This window comes from Micromys minutus (assembly GCF_963924665.1).
Source record: "Micromys minutus genome assembly, chromosome: 12".
Classification (NCBI taxonomy): domain Eukaryota; kingdom Metazoa; phylum Chordata; class Mammalia; order Rodentia; family Muridae; genus Micromys; species Micromys minutus.
In genome coordinates, this window is record NC_137981.1 from 57,393,015 (window position 1) to 57,411,715 (window position 18,701).

General features: G+C 49.3%; 1 protein-coding gene across 1 annotated transcript; it reads left to right on the forward strand.

Annotated features, from left to right (window-relative positions):
- Window positions 1–1,447: 1,447 nt before the first annotated feature.
- On the forward strand, window positions 1,448–18,059 carry LOC308428268 (uncharacterized protein C13orf42; the record flags this gene model as incomplete). The annotated part of the gene is made up of 4 exons (XM_080926683.1): window positions 1,448–1,846; window positions 13,249–13,396; window positions 16,979–17,213; window positions 17,885–18,059. 4 exons carry the CDS (start codon window positions 1,448–1,450, stop codon window positions 18,057–18,059), a joined length of 957 nt encoding a protein of 318 aa, XP_080782809.1.
- Between the last annotated feature and the right edge of the window lie 642 nt (window positions 18,060–18,701).

Genomic DNA, 18,701 nt, shown 5'->3' on the forward strand with positions numbered 1-18,701 from the left:
CAAGAGCCAGCCGTTCTTCCTAAGCCTGCCCTTGGAGAAGAGTCCATTGGAGAAAAGTGGACAATAGTTTTATGCCCTTTGTGAGCAAGAGGCAAAGCAACAGGTGACATTCTAGAAAAGAAACACTGTTTTTAAAACTCTCTCCACACGTTTCCAGGAGGCATAAGCAGGGCCTGCAGTCACCGGCACTTCTGAGGAGGCCGCTGCTCTTGGCCTCCGTGGGCTCCTCCACACTGTACCCCAGTGAAGGCAGGGACAGGAGCAGAAGAGAGATGTGTCTCAGTGACTTTTGCGTGGAACATGGGGTTTGCAGCTGTTCTGTTTTCCTTTGTATCTGATAAAGTCACAAATGCGTTCTATCTCAAAAATAAAGCAAATCCAGCAAACAGCCAGAGGAAAGTGTGGTACATTCAACAATGCCTTACACATATCACCTGACCCATGTCTCCTCTAATATCCCAGCCTGTACCCCCAAAATACCTGCATTTCAAACATTCAGAATTCAGCTCTTAGCTCCGAGCCTGGATGAAAACCAACTGTAGCAAGAAAGGAATGTGGCAGTAAAGTTCCGAATGGAACTTTGAAAACGGAGGTGGGGGTGTGGGGGTGAGGGTGAGAGTGGGGTGGGGGTGGGGAGAGGTCTGGGGGTGCTCTTGAAAAGTAATGTGTTTGATTTGTGCTATTCTGAGACTCTAGTCTCCCCGTGTATGTGATCACTCATCCACTCACTGACGCATTTGTGCTAAAAGTCGTGATCCAGATACCTGAATCCTTCGGCCCTCTGCTATCAGGTGACCACCCAGAGGTCCTCTTACACAGGGCCAGTCTCCTCCAGGACGCTCGGATGCCTGCTCAGAGCCCGGTTTATCAGGGCATCTGCCAGCTCCTGCCAAGGGCCCTTGTTGTGTCCACCCTGGCCTATGAGGGGAGCTGGATCTCACCCAGAGCCATACCCGGGTTTTGGTTGAGGGTATAGCAGAGTAAGATTTTATTTCGGAGCTACAGAATTCAGCACCAGGGCCAGCTCAACTTAGGCAGAACTGTAAAAACACCGCAAAGACAAGCCAAATGGGACCAGAGCACTCTTGGGAACGGAAAACGCAAAGGAAACGTAATGATTGAGCCGGCAAAGCATCGCCTCCGCCCCCCACCCCATCTGAACCTCTCCATGGAAAAGCATTGGATAAATTTGCAAGTGTTTAGAAAGGCCTGCCTGGGCACTGTCTCCTAGAGGGGGGTCTCTGCATGTCATCTTAGCTGTCCCATGTAAGTGTCCCTCCATGAGAGAGGTGCAGGTCGCTTGCCTGACACAGCGCTTCCTCGCTGGGACTGTGAGAGCCGAGCCTCCTGGGAGGCCAGTGGCGCATATGGGCTCCTCTGCCTGCTGCTGGATCAAGTAACGCTGGTGCTGGCGGCCGACCGTTCCCACGGTGGGAAACCGAGCACCATGTTCAGAAAGATCCACTCAATCCTCCACCACGGCCCACAGAGGAAGGCGGCGGCCGAAGGCCCCTACTACACGGGAACCAGCCCTACGGTCAGGCTGATCCGCAGCACCTCCATGTACGTGGTTGCGGACCACTTTGAGAGGCCCGGCGAGCCCCTGAGGAAGTACCGAAGCACCCACAGCATGGACACCAGTCTTCAGTACCTGCAGCAGGAGGACCGCGCCTGGATGTACTCGCGCACCCAGGACTGCCTGCAGTACCTCCAGGAGCTGCTAGCCCTGCGCAAGAAGTATCTCAGCAGCCTGGGTGACCTGAGGCCCCGGAGAGAACAGGGATCTGGGTCCACCTCTTCCAAGTCCTCCAAAGGAGCCGTGCAGAAGACCCCAGGAGAAGGCAAGGTAACTTTGGAGCCTGCTGGCTGCAAGCTGTGGTTCTTCTCAGAGCCCCTGCTCTCCGGTGGGCACCACTTAGTGGGTCTGGCTTTCAGGGATCCCGGGGAGCTGCTTTTTGGTGTCTAGGAGGTTGGGGACCAGATCTAGAGCAGGAAAGAAGGGAGAGGGCTTCGGTGCCAGGAGATTTTGAACCTGCATCTGACCATATCGCTTAGTGCCTGATTGGATAGAATTGGCTTTTTGGGAACAATGCCGAATCTCCCCAAGAATGATTGTTCTTCGAATGATTGCTGTCCTCACATCTGAAAGGCCTCCAGCCAGACACGAGTGTGACATCAGGAAAGGAACGTTGTGTGTTTGCCTCACAGTTGATGTGGACCGCAGGATTTTGCAGACACTGCCTTTCTCTTTCTTTTATAGCATTCAAATAGGCCAGATCTTCTGTGTCTCAGAAGGGTAAACTGAGGTTTAGAAACCTACCCCTATCTGCCGGTTCATGTCCTTAGCATGTCTCATCTTATTTTATTTCTAAAACTGGATCTCTCTGTATCTGAGGATGGCCCTGAACTTACAGTCTTCCCAGCTGGGTCCCCTGAATGCCGGGGCTGGAAGCCCGTGCCACCGTGCTAGCTTGTCACCGTCACTGTGGCACCACTTCCTGCTTCGTTGCTTATTTACAGTTCTTGTGGCTTGAGAGTTGTCTGTTGCACACCTCTAACAACCATGCTGATGGCTAGACCAAGTGTCCGGAGCAGGCCCCGTTCTCTCCCCAGAGTAGCCTGCAGGCTCGACAAGGCCCATTAATGTTGAATGGCTGATTGGCCTGTCTTCAAATCTCTAGGACTTGGCTTCACTCAACAGGTTTCAACCGTTTGCACTTTAATACCACAAGGAAGCGGGTTAAGTAATCATTTTAACTGTAAATGTGTGTAAGTGGTGAGCACCTTATGGGGAGAGCCTCTGAGTCTGGGGTCAAGATGCTGAGGCCTGTGCCAGTTGGTTATGGGGTTTGAGCCAGCTTCTTCCCTTGGAACAGGCACCGTGACGTGACGAAGGGGCTGCAAGGCTCTGGGCTCCCTTCCAGCTTGACTCTTGGGATTTGGGGCCTTGCTTAGTGGCTTTCTGAGGACAGCTCTGCATCTTCCTGCAGGAGGAGCCCTCCCTGTTAAGTCCCGCTGGCTTCTCAGGTGCTGAGGATGGGGGTGGGCATGAAGAGCTCTAGCCCAGCGGAGAGCTGTAGTGAACACGACCCCCCCACCACGTATGCCCTCCCCAGGTTATCTGGCGCCTTCACTCATAAACTACCCTGCAGTTTCCCCGAATTTAAAAAGATGTGTGGGGACAGAGATCGGTAAAGGAAAACGGATTTATTTGTAGTCTGATCAGAACTGGAGGTAGAAAATTCTGGGATTCTCTCCCCTTGCCCGGAGCTACAATCTTGTAGAAAAGATGAAATTGAAGTCGATTGAAATGTGTGTGTGCTGTTGTAGCTATGAGGGGCTGTTGGAATGTGTGAAACTTCTTCTGTGGAAGCAAGCTCTTCCCCCCCCTTCCCTCTCCTCCTCCCCCTTCTCTTCTTTCTCTCCTCCCCTGGGGCCAGGGTTTAAGCCTATTTTCTATGGGTAACTTTTGTTCTTTGGACTGTTTTTTAAGGGCTCCTTTACACAATCAAGCCAGAATATTTTAAGGATGCTGAAGGTGAATAGGCCAGAATTTGAGCTTCATTCTTTTGACTTCATGGGGTCTGGTTTAGTGGCGAAATGGTGATGTCACGCCCATGAGGAGTGGTGCCACCCAACAGGTGCTGGTACCCAGTCCCTCCTGCCACACCAGTATTTTTTTCTTGACCTCAGAAGTGCCAGGCACTTCCAACGAGCAGCCACAGACCTCCTTTACCTTCTGCCTACAGAAAGCTCGGCTGTGAGAGGATGCAGTCAGGCTCCAGGACTGGCACAGTGGTTACCAGAGGCCTCTTCCCTCCTGAAATGCCACAGTACTGCCCAGGGTCAGGATTTAGGCTCCTATTGCTGTTTCTTCTGCTCTCTAAAATAGGTGGAAGCGTGTGCTGTCTCTCAACAGTCCCACGTTGAAGATGTTGTGCCCAGCGCTATGGAAGGCGACAGTACTGGTTGGTTTTGTGTCACCTTGACACAAGCTGGTGTTATCACAGAGAAAGGAGCCTCAGTTGAGGAAATGCCTCCATGAGATCCAGCTGTAAGGCATTTTCTCAATTAATGATCAAGGGGGGAGGGCCCAGCCCATTGTGGGTGGAGCCATCCCTGGCCCAGCCCATTGTGGGTGGAGCCATCCCTGGCCCAGCCCATTGTGGGTGGTGCCATCCCTGGGCTGTTGGCCTTGGGTTCTATAAGAAAGCAGGCTGAGCAAGTCAGGGGAAGCAAGCCAGTAAGCAGCATCCCTCCATGGCCTCTGCATCAGCTCCTGCTTCCTGACCTGCTTGAGTTCCAGTCCTGACTTCCTCTGGTGATGAACAGCGATGTGGAAGTGTAAGCTGAATAAACCCTTTCCTCCCCAACTTGCTTCTTGGTCATGATGTTTATGCAGGAGTAGAAATCCCGACTCAGACACCCTCTCTCTTTAAATGCTGTGGTGTAAAGGAGAATAGGTGTATATTGGAGCTGGGTGTTTGGCTGAGTCAGGCAGATTTCCATGAGTTTCGGGCCAGGCAGAGGCATATGATGAGCCCCTGTCTAAAACAAAGGAAGAAAAGGAACAAAGAAACAATGTTTGGGAAAACAGCAGAAGGCAAGAGGCCGTAGTGAGAGCTCTCAAAACTTATCTTAAAGTTCTTTGATTGAATCATGTTTGATAGACGGTGTCCTATGCCCCATGTGACTGGCAAAGAGCATCTCACGGAAGAGGTGTGGACTTAGTGTGGAGCAGCAGCCCGTGTGTCTCGGTACACACCGTACACACCGGGGAGAGCCTTAGTGTGGAGAAGCCCAACTAGTTCTGCTGTGGCAATCAGTGTGAGGACTTCAAAGAGGAGGGACCACAGGAGCTGACTCTGACCAATGGGCTGGGGCTGTGCTGGGGTGGGTTGGCACAGACAGATGTGAAAGAACAAGAGGGGCTCATGGAGGTTTCCTTTGCCCTTGGCAGAGCATCTGCTCCCCGCCCCCACCCCATGTTTACAAGGGAAATTCATTTGGCAGGACTTGGACCTCCTACAGATAATTACCTCCTACAGATAATTCTAAGAGCCTAGAAGAAAGGAAACAGCCCAGGTACCACTAGGGCAGGTGACAGGGCGGCCGGCTGGTAGGAGGTGCAGGAAGCACTGGTAATTGCCTTCAGGGAGTCAGGGACTGCGCAGGAAATGCAACAGGGCTTGGTTTGGAAAAACACAATAGATTCCACACAGGAAAAGTAATCCAAGCCTCCTGCTTAATGAAGCAGCAGGGATGTGGACCCTTGGGTGATAATAACCTTAGGGACCCCTGAAAGCAAGTGAGAGTCTGCTGTTCTCTGGGATAGATACCCTTAGAGGATGACTCTCCTCCCCAGTGGCCGGAAAAGGGCAGATGGCAAAGGGACCAGAGAGTCTCGAGGGTAATCAGTCCTCAAAAGAAATCAGGCTACCTTACGGCAGGTCTTTCTGCATGGTTAGGGTAGAGAGAAAGCAATGGGCTCTGCCCGGAATTCTGAGCTCACGCTTGAAGTATCTCATGCTCACACAGCATGTTGGTAACAAACCATCTTATCTGGCAGACCACCTCTTTTGCTTTTTATTTTTCCTTTTTTTAATTGGATATTTTCTTCATTTACATTTCAAATATTATCCCCTTCCAGATTTCCCCTCCACAACCCCCCTATCCCATTCTCAGTGGTTAAGAGCACCAGCAGCTGTTCCTGAGGACTCAGGTTGGATTCCCAGCACCTGTTTTGGGGCTCACAGCCATCTACAGTGCCAGGGTCCAGTGCTTTCTTTTGGCCTCTAAAGACAACTCACATACACAGTACACACACACACATGCAGGCAAAACACTCAAAAATATAAAAGGTACTTATTATCGTTATCATGTGTGTGAGAGCATGATGTCTGTGTACAAGTGCCTTTACATGCCTGGACATCTTAATGGATGCTCAGTTTTGTTTTTTGCTCTTGTATTTTTCTTAATAAAACACAGTTCACTATGTAGCCCAAGCCAGCCTTTAACTCACCAACCTCCCGCTGTTTCGGCCTCCTGGACATCAGAATTACATGCTTATACCACCGTGTGGGGTCTCTACATGTTTGCTCATATTTCCAGAGAGAAATGACGGGGAGACAGGCAAAGTCTAATGGAAGGATATGGTACACAAGAAGAGGTTGTCATGGAAACAGTCTCTCTCTTAAGCAAGGGTTCCAATTTGGTGGAACCATGAGTGTTGTTGCGGTTTTTTAAGTATTAACTGTGGCGTATGAAAGTGGCTGATCACCAGGTGACAGCAAATTCACACCAGAGAGAGTTATTGTGAAAGGCCTCGGGTGGGGCAAGGTTCAGGACACAGGACCCCAACTGCATTCAAGGCGAGTGGTTTGGTTGGGGATGCTCTGAAACGGTCGTGTACAACAAGACACAGCAAGTTATTTTGCTAACGTCATATGGAACCCAGATGTCCAGTGTGGAAGAGATAAAATGGAAATGAAAACGAAACAAATACAATATTGATTTGAAAAATGCTCAGGATATAGAATAACATTTCCATTTTAATTAATTGAATGAATCAATTAGTTGATTAGCTCATGTTTTGATCATACTGGAAACTTAACCCCGGGCTCCATTTGTTCTAGGCGAATACTCTACCATTGAGCTATGTCCCAACTCCACATTTTTAATATTTCATTTTATATTTTTAAGTAGAGTGCCATAAGCTCACATTCCTCTGCCTCTTCTTCCCGAGTAGAGTACTGAGATGCCAAGCAGGGCCCACTGCTCCCCGCCCTTAACCGTTTACAACAGTAACCCAAATATGCAACCAGTTAGGACCCTCCCTTGGCAGCACCAAATACCTGAGGTCCTGTGAAATCAGACAAAGTAAAACCCCATCCGAGAATTAGATGCCACTTGCAGTAAGCTTTGGAGTTACTGGGGACAGGAGGGGAGGCAGGTGGCCCAGCTCCCTGCGGTCATTCCCAACAGCTTGACTAGTTTCCTACAGTTTTTAGGCCAAGACCTCAGGCCAAACCAGATCTTAGCTTTGATAGAATTTCAGGACTGGTCAGTTTAAGCACAGTTGGGGTTTATTCACAATATTTTCATGTAGGTCTAAGCATCAGGCCTGAGAAAAGACAAAACACTCAGAAAAAAGTCAGATACAGCCAGGAATGGGTGAGTTTCTTAGAGAAGAATCCCAGGAGGTGTGAGTTTGGGGCTCTTACAAAATTCATGTCTCAGGCTTTGGTGAGGTTTGAAGTAACTCTTTAAGAGTAAGTGGCTGAGAAGCCCAAGTGAGCTCGTTGGGTTTCTTGGGGCCCAAGAGAAGATTACAATTGTCAAAGTCCTCACAAAGCAAGAAAGTAGGGCACATTTATGGCAAAGTTTTTTTTTTTTTTTTTTTTTTTTTTTTTTTTTTTTTAATTTCAGACAATATTTGGGGAAAGGCATTGAGGCCCTAAGCCTAACAGATTGTTACCTGAGCATAAAGTGTATATACATGAAGAATATTAACCTTATGTCTTCAGCCTTTGTGGCAAATGTTAATTGTGTTGAAATCATGCATCTTAGCTGGAAAGAGGACTCGAGTTGCGGTAAATATTAAAGGATGGCTTATCCTTTATCGCCCGGCTGTGGTTCACTCCGCCGCCCCTATTGTTTCTGTCCCAGGTGGATACGACCGCCTGGCGTTTTCTTTCCTCCACCCGGCACAAAAAACTCCAAAGCCCGGTAGCTTTTCAAGCAGGTATATATTAAATTCTCAATCCACAAACCCTCTACACAGTAAGACTACATCTAATGGGTAAAGATACAAACTTCCCTTTTATATGAGATAAATGACCTGTAGAATTCTTAATATTCATATCTACCTAACGCCAATTAAGTCCACCTGGATCCAGAAACGACAGGGGCGGTGAACCACACCTGAGTTTTTAGAGGCGGCCTGGAGTGCCTAGTGGTGTGGGGACTGCATGTGTGAGCTGGGCTAGAACAGCACCTGCAGAGACCGCGGGACTGATAGAGGATAAGCCATCCATTTAATATTCACTGCAACAGACTCGGTCTGACTGGATGAGGGCTCTTTGCCCTGCCATGTCTTCACCATGTCCCTTCTTCCTCTCCTGCCTCAGCAGGTTAGCTGCGCTGCTCTAGAGATGCAGAGAGCCTCACTGTGGAGACCCAGAGCTGTTGGCAAAGCATGAACCGGGGGTGGGTGGGGCTCAGAAGGCCACAGACCTGGGGAGCTCCCTATTGTCATAATGTCACAAAAGTCGGGCAGACCCCGAGTCAGTGTCCCTTTGGTGCAGGCGGAGACGGGAGAGACCAGCTACCGAGGGAGGGTCCTGAAGCCAGGCTACACTGTTTTTCCTCATCCCCTGAAGCCTGAAGTTTCCCAGAGAGGGAAGCAGGGAAGTTTGTGAGGACTATTGAGCCCAAGACTACAGATGCTGAGGAGGGCAAAGCCCCTGAGAAGCTCACATTCCCAAACACAGTGAACTGCCTAAGACTGGGATTGGTCATACATGCTGGCTATCCCCCTGTCTCCCACCACCATGCAAACAAGTATCTAAGTAGTGGACAGTAGTGGAACTCTGCCAAAAGACAGCCACAGTGTACCTATGCTGAAGAGAAGGATGCTGTTTGGAAACTAATTAGCCTCCACTTTAAACATGGTGTTTCAAGATTTACACACACACACACACACACACACACACACACACACACACTCCTTGCATGCATGGTAACCACAGAAACAAAAGCATCCTCAGACTGCCTAAGACTGACAAAAGGCCAGACAGAAGACCTACCTAGTAAGGCAAAGACAGTTTTCAGATATTAAAACCTTCAGTACCATGGATAACACTGACTATATAGATTTTGGCAGCATGTCATTCAAGGGGAAGGAAAGCAGGGTCAAGAAATGAAGCCCTTACCAGATAAGACTCAGAGAGACAGATGCTGGGACCCACTGAAGGAAATTGCTTTTAAGCAACTGTTGACATTTAAGAGTCCAAGCGGGAAACGTGGAAAGCATACAGTACCTGGTGGAGAATTCCAGCAAAATGACAGAAGCTTTTCCAACAAGACCAATGACCAGACTGGAAAAGACATAGATATGCCCTGAAGAGGGGCTTGGGGAGGTTGTTAACTCACTTTATGTCTACTTTACTCAAGCTAGAGTTATTTGGAAAGACAGAACATTGTCTGAGAAAAGTTGCTCCACCAGATTGGCTCATGGGCAAGTCTGTGGGCATTTTCCTGATTAGTGTGGTAGGGCCCAGGCCACTGCAGGTGACACCCTGGACACAGCTGGTGGCCCTGCAGTGTATAACAAAGCAGGCTGAGCAAGACAGGAGGAGCAGGCCAGTAAACAGCAGTTCTCCCATGGTGTCTGCCTCAGTGCCTGCCTACAATTCTTGCCCTAGGTTCCTGTCCTGACTTTGCTGACTGTAGCTATAAGATGCAATCAACCCTTTCCTCTCCAACTTGCTTTTGGCCATGGTGTTTTATTGCAGCATTAGAAACCCTAACTAAGACAGAAGCTGGTACAAGAGAGTAGGCAGTTGCCATGACGGGCCCAACGAGGTTTTCAGGAGAACTGTGGAAGGGCTTTGGGACACTGGGCTAGAAAAGTCATGGGGTGTTCAGAGCTTAATGAACTGTCATGGGAATGTGAAGGATAAAGCTGAGAGCAGTGTGGGTGACACAGACCAGCACTCAGAAGCTGTGGGACAGGGGGCCACTGCTGTATCTATGCTGGTGGCTGAACTTGGGGTATATAAAAATCCCTCTGGTAGTTCTGGATTTGAAGGCATGAAGGGGGTCAGGGAGAACAGCTTGGCCCGAGGAGATGTAGCCGCAGTTGTGATCGGAGCCCCAGGTCTGAAGAGGTCATGGTGAGACGGGTCATGGTGAGACGTTAAGGCTTACTATCATGTGACAGGGTCAAAGGTCCTGGAAAGATCCCAGGCTACTAGAGAGAGTGCAGCCAGTTGTAGTGACACGCCAAGACTGTGGGGTGACCACTGAGGGGCAGCCTCAGGTGTGACATGCAGGGAACTGCAGCCTAGGACACAAGCACACAGTGTGTGGTGCGTGGCCAAGCCAGAGAAGAGCGGCCATCTGAGCCCGGGGAGCCCAGGGGATAGTGAATAAATCCCAGACACTGGGCACTGCGTTTGCTTCTGTGCTGTTCGCACTGTGACTGTGTTCCAGTTCTTCCTTCTTGGAATGGAAATCATTTAGCTTGTGTTTTGATTTTACAGGAATTCATAGTTAAAAGAAATTTTAGAGTTTTACAGAAATTTTAGAGTTTTAGAGAGACTGGATATTTTAAAGAGCTTTTGAGAATTTTAGAGAGACTATATTTTAGAGAAACTTTGAGAAAGACTGGGTATTTTAAAGAGGCTATATTTTTAATGTTTAAAATTTATAAAGTGTGTGGGACTCTTAAAAGTTGGAATATATATATATATATATATATATATATATATATATATATATATAGAGAGAGAGAGAGAGAGAGAGAGAGAGATACTGACAGATATTAACAGTAATGTCTCAATGAGATCTTAAGAAAAATAACAGAGAAATGCCATAGTTGAATAGTGATGTGTTTATGTGTCAAGTTGACAAGGGATCAATTGTGCTGACTAGATTTCATGTCAACTTGACACAAGCTAGAGTTTTTTTGGGAAAAGAACTACAATTGAGGAAAAACGACCCACCAGACTGGCCCATGGGCAAGCCCATGGGTATTTTCCTGACTGACTATTGATGTGGGAGACCCTGCCTCACTGTGGGTGGTGGTCCTGGACTGTGCTTCTCCCACCCCCACTCTGTAAGAAAGCAGGGTGGGCAAGCCATGACATCAAGCCAGTAAGAGCACCCCTCCACGGTCTCTGCTTCAGTTCCTGCCTCTGGTTCTCACCTTGACATCGGTCTCATGATGGGCCGAAAGCTGTACGATGAAATAAACCTTTTCCTCTCCGAGTTGCTTTTAGTGATGTTTTCTCATAGTGACAGAGACCCAACCATGGCAGTGGGTCACTAGCAGACGTCACACAGCCAAGGAAGGTGTCAGCACAGGTGAAGACAGAATGGCAGATGAGAAATGATCCAAGCCAGGTTAGCAAGAAGAGTTAGCAAAGAGAGGCAGCAGAGCCCTGGGAAGCGGGGAACAGGGTGCCAGCGACTAAATCAAAGGCAGCCAGGGACTGAGGAGCCTGAGGGAACAATCTATGAACTTCCACAGTTTACCATGCACAGTTAAACACCGAATTTAGAGCTTTAGAAAATGATGGGAAAGATACACCAGGACAACAGAACTGGTGGAAAGGTAGAGGGGAAAAACCATATTTCATACACTGGAGCAAAGGTTAAAAGCTACAGATTTCCCACCAGAAGACAACACAGCATTGTTCTTAAAATGCTGGGAATGTAATACTTAAAAACAGCAGCACCACCAAAATACAAAACTCGTTGTCTCAGTTTCAGTTGCTGTAACAGATAATCTGATACTGCGTAATTTGTGAGGCAGATAGATTAATTCTTACAGTTTGGGAAGCTGGGAAGTCCAAGGCCAAGGGAGCTGCATCTGGCAGAGTCTCCTTCCGTTATCCCCTGGTACACACTGTTCTAAGTCAGGAGCGTGGAAGAATAACAAAGGAAAATAAGGAACGTGGCTCAGTCAACGCTGTGCCTACAACGGATCCTGAAAGAGTCTGGAGTCCACTCCCAGTCCTCGGTGCCCTTTGACTGAGCATTGGCATCTCTGCTTCCTGCAGTCCTCCCTCGTCCCCATCGTCCGCTCTTCCGGCTTTCCACTGCCAGACACACAGGCTGCTCAGCCTTTGGGAGGATTTCTCTCTTCAAAGTCAGTGGGCTTTGAGCCCCCCTCCCCCTTTGCTCCCAAGTTAGCTGCTCTTTTGGAGAGGGCTGGATAAGTACCTGAGGATAATCTTCCGCTTTTAAGAGAAAGTATTTAGGTGTGGACTGTGGACCTTCAGCAGATTTTCCTGTAAGAAGCCCTTTGCAATCCCAAAAAATAAAAAGTAAGAAAGAGATGACGTGGTTAGTGTTTCCCAGTCATACAATATGTCCACCGCAATACGCGCCCAGAGATGCCGCCCGCCCCACATTCTACCCCATGCGTTCATGGTTAACGCATGCGCACATACCACCCCCGGAGCCTCCCAGATCCGGGATTCCATGCTTCATGCAACAGTCCCCATTAACAAATACCTGTTTCTCTGGAATTCTTCATGGGGTATTCCTCAGTTCGTGAGCCGATCCTGCCCCTCTCACTTGGAGTTCAATGTAGAGCCTACCACAGCATCCCGGCTTCCACAGGGCAGGCGCCTCTCAGGGTTTGCGCGCCACCTTCTCCCTGTAAAGCAGTTTGACAGCTGCTATGAAGGCGAGACACGGCGAATTATTTTCTCTAGTGTCTGACGACAAACTGTAACCGGGAAAGAAATAGATGTTACTGTCTTTCCTTTCACGATCCCCTTTGAGATGAGAAATCCTGCATTGGCCATTGATTTTCCTTCCACAAGACTCTCAGACAACTGTGCCTTTACATTTCTCTAATTGACATGTAATAGTCACACGTATTTATGTGGCAGAGTGTGACGGTGTGCAGTGTGTAATGACCCCGTCACCTTCTTAACTACTTACGCTTTCTGTTGAATATCTTTGAGCCCCTCTTCTGGTTCTCTATGTAACATAAGAGATTGTGAGACAGCCCACTGCCATGGTGGGGAATGCTAGAACTTCTCATGTCCAACTACTCTGGCCTGCGTTAGCCCTTTGTGTCTCTCCCCCTCGCCTCCCTTCCCCCTCCCTACCGACCACTGTTTACTCTTTGCTTCCAGAGATCAAGTCTTCTAACGTCCACGTATGAATGATTACATGAGGCATTTGCCTTGCAACATCTGATTTATTTCACCAAACACAATGGCTTCCAGTCCCATCTACTTTTCAGCAAATGTCAAGATTCTATTCTTTCCTGTGGGTACTTACTAGTCCATTCTTTAAAACAAACTCCGATTGTCCAGCAGTGAGTACCATGGTTAAATCTATATCTTGGGCATCAAATTTCCCTCAGAAACCTCACAGATACAAAGCCCCATGAACATTTAGTTTTAGGGATGTTACTTTTCTCGGTGTCTCTGGATTTTTGTCCGTGAGGACACTCAGGAAGCTCCCAGGCAGCTTTCTTACCCATGCCCCATCCGTCTGTCACAGAAAGCGGCCTCGAAGAAATACTCTCAGTTCAGCACTGATGTGGCGGAGGCCATTGCCTTCTTCGACTCCATCATTGCCGAGCTAGAGACAGAGAAACGGCCGAGAACTGCTGAGGCCGACCCGCAGAACGAAGACGTGGACTTCGATGGTGAGCGCGGAGAGGAGGGGGGGGCAGCGGGGCAGTGGTGAGGGGAGGCGGGGCTGTGGGTGGGCTCCTGGGATGGCACCGTGGACCACACCTTCCTGACCAAAAAGAACTCCTTCCCTGGCATGTCAGGCTTGGTCCCTCTACCTTGTCTTGGTCACCCTTGCTGCCAATGCCCAGCCTATATTTGTGGCTCATTTACTACAGCTATCATGGAGGGACTTCCCTAAGACTCCATGAGGGAAAACAAGAGAAAATATGAAAGAGAGAGGCAATCAATGGACTTACGGGGGGAACGCTTCTGTTTTTCAAGATGCGAAAAAGAGATCTGAAATGTGAACATTCTTAATGCTACCTAATGGTGCATTCAGAATGGCTAAGATGGCGGAGCTGGGGATGATGGTGCCACCGATAACCCTAGCAATGGGAACAAGGAGGACAGACGAGAGTTTGGAGGCCAGCCTGGGCTATTGGAGGCCAGCCTGGGCTACATAAGGAGATTCTGTTTCAAAATTCCATCTCTTGGGGCCCAAATTCATCTCTCAGTCCATAAAGTGCTTGCCTCAAAAGCTTGAGGCACAGAGTTCCATTCCCCACAGTTCCATTCCCAGCAGCCATATTTGTGTGATGGCGTGAGTCTAGTGAGCCTATGATCCCAGCGTTCAGGAGGCAGAGGCTGGAGGATCCCTGGGTTTGCCGACCCGCCAGGCCAGCTGAACCACTGAGCTGCAGGGGAGTGAGAGACCCTCTCTTCCAAAGCGGGGAGGGGGAAGACATTGAAGAAGGCACACTAACAAAAACACACAAGCAACAAAGCCAAAGCAAGGCCTCACAAGCCATAGAAGAATGTTTGATGAATGGACCCTTTACAAAGAAAGAAACAGGCAAGTTCTTTGAACTCAGCCCTGAGCCTTCTTAAGCTACCTCGGGTGGAGCCTTAGGCAGAACAGGGGTGAGGGTGCCCGCCCAGACCCAGAGCGTCCCAGAGAGGGAGGAGGGGTGGGGTAAGACTTCACTGAAGGGACTCTGGCCACCTTGAGCACAGCAAACATGGTTCTGGCAGGTCTTGCCCTTCTCCCTGATTCCCTCTGTCCTGTTAAAAACCATTAGACTACATTCCTAAAGCCAGCCACCATCACCTAATTATATTTCTCATCAGAATCAAATTCCTCATCCTAATACGGGGTTTTCCCCTTTACCTTTATAAACTGCCATTTTCCTACGCAGCATGTTTGTCTCCTTTCTATCCAGAACCGCTCTGGGGGACAAAGTATCCCTACCCCCTCTCCCTTGTTCCCTTCCTCTTCTATCCCTCTATCTCCTCTGTCTCCTGTAGTTTTGTCCTGTATTCCCTGCCCCCCTGTCCCTCTGGGGCAAACATACCCCCTTTATGCTAAAAACTTGATCTTGGGGATCTTGAGCCCATAACATTCCTCACATCCATTTCGAACCAAAATGCTGTCCTGGAAAGGTAGAGGTCGCAACGCTTATGAGCTGAGTCCACGTTTCAGAATTGCTAACATCTTAGTCTGTGTCTCCCCTCCCCCAACTGTGGAGCTTACCAGTGGCTTTATTCAGAGTCGATAACTCTTGGGCAGCATGTTGATGTCGGTTGGTGAAATATCAGGTAATTCTTGAGTGTTATATGATATAATGCTCACCGCAAGGCAGGCTCAATCTATCCTGTTGCCTGCTGAGTCAGGCACTGCATTTCCATGATGGCTCCTGTGACTGCAAAGGCAGAGCCACCGTGGGTCACTCTACATGCCTCCCATGCTGCTCCTGTCCCCATGGCAGTGACCTGGAATCTCACTGAAACTCAGGAAGGGATGTCATAGAGTCCTGAAGACCCAAGGACATCCTCATGGTTGTAATGAACATGATGGCTGTGTCATGAATGTTGGGCCATGTGTGGAAGGCTAGGAATGTAGTTTAGTTGGAAGAGGGCTTGCCTGGTGCTCACAGAGTCCTGATGTCCATTCCCAGCACTAGAGCAACCAGGCATATAGTTATGATACATAGAATTCCAGCACTTCAGAGGAAGCTCAGAAGTCTAAGGATATTCTTGACTGCAAAGAGAGTTCAAGGCTAGCCTGGGCTACATTAGCCCCACCCCAAACAAAATGAAACACATAGCCCCGTAATCATAAGAAAGACTGCATTCCAGGCACAGAGGTGAATGTCTTTAATCCCAGCACATGAGAGGCAGAGGAAGGCAGAAAGGCAGAGAGAGAGGGGGGGGGGGAGAGGGAGAGAGGGAGAGGGAGGGAAAGGGAGAGAGAGGCAGAGAGGCAGAGAGGCAAAGGCATCTCTGTGGGTTCCCACAGTGAGTTCCAGACCAGCCAAGACTCCACAGTGAGACCTTGTCTCAAAAGGAGCAAAGAGAAGGTTGTGTCACACAGTGTTGTGTAACAGACTTGTCCTGGGAGGCATGAGACAAATGTCTGCTTATCCCAGTGTCTAGGGCATAGACAGATAACCCACGACAGACCAAAGGAACTTTTACACCAGTGTCCAAACTGGTGAACCAATGAGGTTTTATTGAGGTTATGAACAGTAGTGTGGGTCAGGGGTTAACGATAAAGAGCAGGGCAAACCCAGACAACAGCTCCATCTCCAGAAAGCCCACCCGCCACAGGTGAGGACTCCTGGCTCCTGACTCTGTGGTTTGACACTCAGAGTCTCTAACAACTGTTTACTCCTTTCTAAGTTTTGGGTGGGGACTCCAGAGTCTTCCAGGCACACGTGACCTTCTGGTGGCCATTTATTCACCACTGTTGCTGGGGAATCCACACCAGCCTGAAAGAAGTGTTGGAATTCGGAGGGAGAGCCGCAGTTGGGAGGAATGAGCCATAAGGCAGCCTGTGAGGGTGCTTAGTGTCTGAGCCTGAAAAATGGAATTAAATCCTAGAGACAACTAACTCGTGAAGGTTGTCCTCTGATGCAGTGTTTCTCCCGAAATATCACCAATAATCTATTTTCACTGTCAATCAAATTAACCAGACAGCATACTGAGTGTAAAGAGATAAAAGGTGTAGGAGCCATGGCCATGGTTCGGAGCTCACATTGCTTCCACAGAGGACCAGAATTCAGTCCCCAGCACCCACGCTGGGCCCCCATAACTTTAGCTTCAGGATTCAGCACCGACTTCTGCCTCTGAGAGCACCCACACCCACACCCACATGTACACAATTAAAACGAAAAACTACTTTTAAAAAGAAACTATAAAACAATTACCATCTGTGAGTCACTACCACTGTTAACATTTTGGGGGCGTGTGACCTTCACAAAGGGCTTTCAACAATTCAAAATACAACTCAATTTGTATTTATACTTCCCTTCTAACAAAAATAGGATCTCTTTGAACAATATACAATACATTGTAGCACCTTTACGAGTCAAAGAGTACAGATCTGGGCTCAGTCCCAATCACTCCGACCCCCGGCCCCTGCAGCCTCCTGCAGAACTCCCCGTAGTGAACTCCACCTTCCTTTGCCGTGGATTCCCTTCCTGTTCATGCTCTCCTTCACTTTCTGATCCTCTGACAGAGGCCACCTGCCCAGGTCACTCGCTTCTCTCTTCCAGTGGCTACCAGCTCACGGGAGCACAGCTTGCATTCCAACTGGATCCTGCGGGCACCGCGCAGACATTCCGAGGCCATTGCTGCCCATGCCACCGCGGATAGTCGGTTTCGGAGGAGCACCGAGCAGAGGGCCGCTGGCACCCAGAGGAGACTTGAGAGACACCCCATTTACTTGCCCAAGGCTGTGGAAGGGGCGCTCAGCACCTTGAAATTTAAGCCCAAAGCCCACAAAAAAGAGTAAGTGCTTGGAATGAGCAACAATCTCAAACATCCCGGACCTCAGAGGTGGATGCTTCTTACAGTGTGTTGGTCCCTTATCCCAAGTGCTAAAGTTGTTGATTTTAAAGGGTAAAGGTCAGGGGCGGGGCGCGGGGCGGAGCGCAGGGCGTGGCGCGTGGTAAGATGCTTTCTCCCAGGCTGTACTCTGCAGCTGTCTGTGGAGCTTGCTTTCACCCTTACTTCCCCGTCCTCTCTGCCCACTGCTTGCACCTTCTGGACATCTATCTCTAATATAGCTTGGGCTGTACAAAGCAGAGAACCAAACAGGAGGCAGCATTGCACGGAGACATTGTTGCCTTGGAAGATAGTGGCCAACCTCTGCTCTGCAGAGCAGGACTTCATGCTGGCCTGGCTGGCCCCTGTGAGGACAAATGCCACTGAGCCCTATGGCCTCTCTGATGACACATCCTTCTCTCCCAAGACTATTTCTCGTGACCAAGTTTCACGTTCTCCGTACCTCATGCAGGACAACCACTAGGTCATGTCACAGGATGGGGGTGGAGGGGTGGGGGCTAGGGGGGGTGGGGGGCCAGCATGATGTTCTCTGCAGGAATGGTGATAATTTGGGTGTCCCTCTCCTTAAGCAGTGGTCAGATTGAACTTGACGTTTTTCTTTCCCTCCCTTGCAGCTTGGGGAGCTCCAGACAGATCCTTCGCAGCTTCTCCAAAGAAAACATGGAATGGGAGGAAGAATTCTTTACACAGGAGTCCCCGGTGTCTCTGAAGGAGAGACACTACCTCACAGAGAATCCCAAAGGGGAGTGGCTGGTTCGAGAAAGACTCTGGGAGCGGACAGTGCCCTGATTTGACTTAGCCTGGGTCTATACCAGGAGGTCTGCTTTCAGGAAAGTGTGAAATGCTCGGTAGAGTGAAAAATGAGATTACAAAGCTGTAACACAACCAAACTCCTCAACACGCTCCTCAATAGGAGACCAGCCAGTGCCAAAAGAAGCTGAGTTTCCCAGGGGAACATGTCCTGGGGGAGTCAGAACCTGTGCTTCCCACAGGAGTGGCCAGGAGAAAGCAGAACCTGGCTCCTGGTGTTGCAAAGCAGAGACGCCGGAGACTTGCATGGGCGTCCCTGCCATCTTCCCTGGTCTACCGCACACAGATTGTGCAGATGGCTGCACATGTGTGTTCAGAACTGAAAAGGAGCCAACCTGGAGTTCTGGCCCAAAGTTCCCAAGACTATGTCCCAGAAGCCTATTGGTGAAGTCCCGAGGTCCCCCTTTCATGCAAAACACAGTCAAGGAAGCACCTGCTCTGTGCCAGGTCTTCTCAGGATTTCCAAAGAGGTTTCTGCTGCTAGGCTAAAAATGAGGCCAATATCCTTTCGATAGGGAGAGAAAGGTTGTATCCGGGCTTGCCTTGTGATCACACTGTCGACCCAAGCCTGATTGTCTCATTTCTCCATAAAGACAGCTGACTCAAGGTGGTGGAGGTAGG